General features: G+C 30.9%; 1 protein-coding gene across 1 annotated transcript in view; it reads right to left on the bottom strand.

Moving 5' to 3' along the window:
- Positions 1-452: 452 nt before the first annotated feature.
- The window catches only part of LOC145292908 (COMM domain-containing protein 9-like), a 179,328-nt gene continuing 173,780 nt past the window's right edge, over positions 453-6,000 (bottom strand). Inside the window, exon 6 of the mRNA XM_080139049.1 lies at positions 453-991. Coding sequence (XP_079995175.1) covers positions 848-991 — 144 coding nt within the window. The 3' untranslated portion in view covers positions 453-847. The remainder of the gene's footprint in view (positions 992-6,000) is intronic.

The raw sequence follows: 6,000 nt of genomic DNA, 5'->3' as shown, positions 1-6,000 counted from the left end.
TTTGACGCATCGAATTTGGAACCATTCATTGCATGAATCACACCCAATCGTCCAGATCTACTTAAAGAGCATTGCATACCAGACACAACCAGACAGAGTCTTCTGCAATGGGATATGAACATGATGCCTCCCTGTCTTCATCAACAGCAGAAACATTCCTTCTTTGTTGGACTGAATGAGTAACTTGTGATTTTGTAACATTTTCATAACAAAAACATTTTTAAAATGAATAAATTTTAAACGAGAGAACATGAAGGGACACACAACAAACATGCGCTTGTGCGTTATTGCTGGTGAGGAGATTTGTTGCTGAAAGAAAACATTTTTCCCTTTTCCCCCAAAAATAAAATGCAAGTTAGATAAGTTTTATTTGCAAAAAAATTAAATGCAATTAAACTTTAGTGTTCTTATGATATGCATCAATAGTAAATGAAAGAAAACAAAAAGCTAGATAGAATCAAATATCGATTTTATTTTTTTTAAATAGTAGGTCCTTAGGTTTTGAAAATCTGAGACAATTTTACATAATTAGATTATGCCTCTTCGTTTCGGTATCTTTTATTTTATTAAAAATTCCATTTAAATTTTTAATCGAAATTAAACAAAGGGCAATAATTTGATGACGTTAATAATTAAAAAAAAAAAAAAAAAAAGGTATAAAATATGCTTTAGTAAAATAAATATGAAGAATTTGATTTGAGAATTGTTGTGAATTTGGAAGACGAATCGACTAGATTCAAAATAAAAACTCTAGACTAAATTAATCTCTTTTTTTTTTTTTTTTTTTTTTTTTACAAGAAAAGCTGGTGTAAAAATGCACCAATGATTTAAACAACCAATTTATTTTTTATTCTTGTTTTGCTATCAATGCTAATTGGTCCTGGATTTTGTAGAGGCCATTCAACATTGTATCCAAGGTCTCTTTAGAAAGTTCCATATTGATCAGATCCAATTCTGGAACAACTCCAACTTTTTGGGGAATGTTTTGCACCTGGAAGAAAAAAAAAAAAGAGAGGATTAGTTTTAATTTAAACCTTTTTATTGGAAGTAGAAATATCCTCAGCATTTATTCAATAAATTAAACGACAAAAAAAAAAAAATTCAGCATTTATTCAATAAATTAAATGACAAAAAAAAAAAAAAAAAAAATTATCACTCACTGCTGTTCACACTAATATTTATATGAAACACCATCCTAATCGGTGAAGTTAAAAAAAGAAAAATATAAGAAAGAAAGAAAACGTCTCAAACCAGAAAGTTAAAAAAGAATTTATTTTGAATACTAGTGATAATAAAAGGGTAAAATAAATCCTACTGTATGTGTTAAAATAAAAAAAAAAAGTCAACATTTTGCTCAACATAAATTTAAATTTATTATATCCCAATTAACATATTGTATATTCACCTAATTTACAGATTCTCTTGTTTTCTGACACTTTTAGCTTTTCCCTCTTGAAAAAGTCCACATAACAGTTGGGCAAAACATTGAGTTTTAGGTCCTTGTTTTTCCACATGAAATGTGAACACTTGCGAAAACTTATTTCTTTCTGGACACACTCGAATAATCTATTATGCATATATATTTTAAGAATTTACTTTGACGGTGCACAATATATGAGTAAAGCTTAGATGAGCAATTAACTTCATGATTTCATTCAGGAATGAAATGAACATACAACTTAGTTGCTATAAGCTTAATTTGGTAATATATATAATAAAAGAAAAAACCCAACACAAACTTAGCCCAGTTTGTGTTGGATTTTTTCTTTTAACCCTTATGTATGCTCTGTTCTGCACTGAACTAGAGATTTCATACAGAAAATACCTGATCCTTTTGGAACAACACCATATATATATATATATATATATATATATATATATATATATATATATATATATATCATAATTTAGGAATTTAAAATTTGTGATTTGAAAAAGTTTAATTTCAAATATAGAAATTTTATTGTATGCAAGACAAAGAATACAGTTTAGTAAAATATATTTCCTTAACCCATGAGTTTTCGATATTTATACATCTCTTCGAAGGAAAATATTAGCAAATATTATAAAAGGTTTGCACCTGATTTGCTAAAAGTAATAAACATAGAAAATTAAATTAAATGTTTTTAAAGTTCTTAAATCATTTTAGCTACATAGAACAAGGGAAACTGAATATTAATGCAGCAAAAAAAAAAAAAAGAAAAAAAGTATATTGAACTTCAAATCGAGATATATATATATATATATATATATATATATATATATACACACACACACATATTAGTGAATGAATGACAAAAGTCGATATTCTAAAGTTCATGATGTTGACCATCTTACAATTTTATTCCTTTAATTCAGTTGACATTTACAATTCTTGACAGTATCTGTTTCATAGCACAAAATCAATCACTTGATTATTATATCAATTAGTGAATTTATTTTGCCCTTAACTCATCAAAAGAAATAGCAATAATCAATCCATCACAAGGAAATAAAGTGCATTTTTACATGATTAAAATCCAAAAAGTAATTCAAAATGGTGTAATGTAAACATAGTATAAGGTATTTACAGCTCTTCTTTCAATTTTCGGATTTTGTCATTCATTCACTATGTTGCTCTGTAATTACATTCAGCTTCTTAAATAAGGATTGGTATATATTATAAGGAAATAAAGCATATTTCCACAGAAATATATTTTGTCATTTCACCCCAAACAAGGCACAGAGCCACTTAGTTATACGGAGCTACTGTTTGGGACCAGATTTGCAGAGATACTGTTTAGGGAGTTGGGTAGCGGGATGTCAGTTTACATTACACTTGAATTTCTGCATGTCAGTACAGCCAGAAAAGCAGGGGCCTGGAAGGGAATTCCAAAGTGCAGCAGTCCAAGGGAAAAAGCTATTTGAGTAGAATGTTTACGGCATCTAGGGATCTCTACAGTGTAGGGGTGGGATTTTGCTGCTTGTCAGGTTTGTCAAGGGTATTATCATCAAGGGAGTACTAGTGCTTTGAGTTTGTCAGAGCATTTGCCATTGAAATACTTATAAAACAGGCAAAAGGATGCCACCATTTGGCAATGGAACAGAGGTTGGAGTTTAGTTAATAGTTCAGGATCTATTAGGTTGGGAACTCTTTTTTTTTAGCCCTGTCTAGGAGTGAGAGACTAGTGGCAGATGCATTAGCCCAGATATGGCAACAATACTCCATGCATGGGCGAACTGTAGCCTTGTAGAGATACAAGATACTCTCAGGTGTGAGTAACCTTTTAGCATGGTAGAGGGAGACCACTTTCCTTGCAGCAGCCTTGGCAATTACCTCAATGTATTTGTTCCAATTCATGTTGTTTGGTTTTGGTTTTGTTTAACGGCATATCAACCCTTTTCAGGTTATTAAATGCCAAACCCAGAATTAAAAAAAAAAAAAAATATGTATTCAAAGAACTTTATGTCTTCAAGTATCTATCTATTCTGATTAGTTCAATAGTTTTGTTTGTTTTAATATCTAACGATCTCTTTTTTCTCTTTTTTCTTTTAAGTCTTTTATATCCTCAAATATTCATTCATAAGGTTTAGTTGGGTTGTTTCAGAGAGTAATTTATATTTTTGTAAAGATCCTTGTTACTCTTAAAAAGAATAATATTTCATCTAGACAGTTGTTTTCGAAAAGTTTCTTTATGCTGTTGTATTTGAGATATTGTTTTCTAGCTTTATCTAGAGCTTTACATTCCACGAAAAGATGTTTAATGGTGCAAGTTTTCTGGCAGAACGGGCATTGTGGTCGTTGTTCTTGTTTTAGAATGAAGGAGTGTGTGAGTTTTGTATGGCCAATATGGATTCTAGTTATAATGACATGTTCTTTTCTGGATTTTGGGGGAGTTTGTCTCCATTTTTCCAGTATGAGTTTGATTTGGTATAATTTGTTATGTTGTTATTCCATTGTCGTTGCCATTTTGCGTGAATTAATTGATTAATTTTGGGTTTGAAGTCAGTATATGGTACGTTTATTGTATCTGGATTCAAGTTTAGAGCTGATTTGGCTGCTAAGTCGGCTCTTTCATTTCCTCTTATCCCGATGTGACTTGGGATCCAACATATAAATATTTCTCTGTGTTCAGATTATGAATCAATTCTGTTTGTTAGTTTGATGATTAGAGGGTTTTCAACTTTTTTGTCATTCAGAAATGTTAAAACGGAAAGAATTAGGAATTTCCTATGCTTATCTTTTTCTAGAATGCTGAGTGCGAGGTCGATGGCACATATTTTGGCAATAAAAATAGAGCTTTCTGCTGAAAGAGTTTTTTAAGAGTTTTTTCATTCGACAATTCATGTTGTCTATGAATGTTAAGCCTAGGAGCTTGAAGGAAGTACTTTCAGGCAGTCTATCTTTTCTATTTAAAAATTATCAAAACAAACTTCTTAATAGACTCAGTTAACTACTTTGCATATTTATTTGAAAAACGAGTGTGAATTAATTAATTATTCATTTTTATGATTTCTTATTAAATGATTGCTTTCATAATTTTTTCAACAACATTTTTACTATGGTGACTAAATCTAAAACTAAGGAGGCCTCCCAAGTATTGCTGAAATTATCACTTCTGAAGGAGAGGAAGCCATAGCTGGCTTAAGGGTTCTGAGAGATTGCGCTATCACTGTGTACACGTGCGCATTTGTAACAATGCAATAAAGTGTTAAAGACGACATGTTTTTGCTTAATTCCTACACTCGTCTCCTTTTCTTTCTCATTTAAGTGCTTCACCTCCTCTACCTTCTTCTCCATGCAAGACTTAAATCAGCACGAACAATAATTCATTTCCAGAAAAAATAAAAATAGCATTAATAATATATTTGTACAATAAATTAATTTATAATAAATTCCCATTATAGATATAAAGGGCAAGAGAGAGAGTATCCTTCTTGCAAGGCTATACTCTTTATACTCTCACCCTCCCTCCTCAAATGAAAAGGAAAAAGGTCCTTTTGTAAAGAAAGAGGAACAAAGCACATTTATTTTATAACATTTCCTTTTGTGCATTCATCTATGGGAAATTGTGACATCAAGCGAAGATTCTTTGTTTATGGTGGACAATTTGTACTCAAGCTCAGCCTTTTCAAAGGGGGGAAGAGTGCGAGAAGAAAAAGAAAAAGAAGAAGTCATAGTTACATGTGCCAAGAAAAAAAAAAAAAGAAGCACAATTTGTTTTTTATTTATTCACTAGCAGGGGTTGGAGGTGTTGGGGACACCTGGCTTTGCCCGGTCATAAAATATGCTTAAATATATTTTAATTTGTCGATTTCGTATATATTATTATAAAGTCGTAATTTCAAAAGTAAAAAAGAAAAGTATTTGGGTGCCATCAGCTAGAATCGAAACTGAAAGCAAAACTGTAACATTCAAAGCTGATGACGTTACCATTGAACCAACGTGACACGCATATGAACTGATTAAAAATAAACTAAGATGAATGTACAAAATGTATAAGGATTTTTTTCAATTTTAATTTGAGGCTTCTAGCACTGCTCTGTGAGTTTTAGTTTCGGAAGAGATAGAGTTTGAAAATATGGAGACAGACAGACATAGTGAGTTTTATAAATTAGATTTTCATGATCTTCCAGCTGTGCACTCTCTCCTCTTCTTCACATGTTGGATCCATGTCCTAACATGAAATATACACTATAGATATATCCTATTTATTTTATTTTGATTTCATTTGATATATACATATAGGCATCTACAAAAATTTTGTCCTGAAGATAATCTAGTGTTTAAAAAGAAATCTTAACGTTCATTGTACCAACTTAAAATTAACACTGCCTTGAAACAGAAACAACTATAATGCCTTTGTGTATCCTCTTTATTTGAATACGATTTAGAAATGATTAAATTGTCAAAAATACATTATTTTAGTATTATACTAGCCTGGGTACCCGGCATTGCCTAGGTGTTTGGAAATGTGTGTTGAGCAAAAAAAAAAAAAAGTGGTAGTAGGCAGGCAGGCT

The sequence above is a fragment of the Euprymna scolopes genome, chromosome 14, assembly GCF_053919585.1.
Source record: "Euprymna scolopes isolate OS-2025 chromosome 14, ASM5391958v1, whole genome shotgun sequence".
Lineage (NCBI taxonomy): Eukaryota > Metazoa > Mollusca > Cephalopoda > Sepiida > Sepiolidae > Euprymna > Euprymna scolopes.
This window is presented reverse-complemented; position numbering and strand designations above follow the sequence as displayed.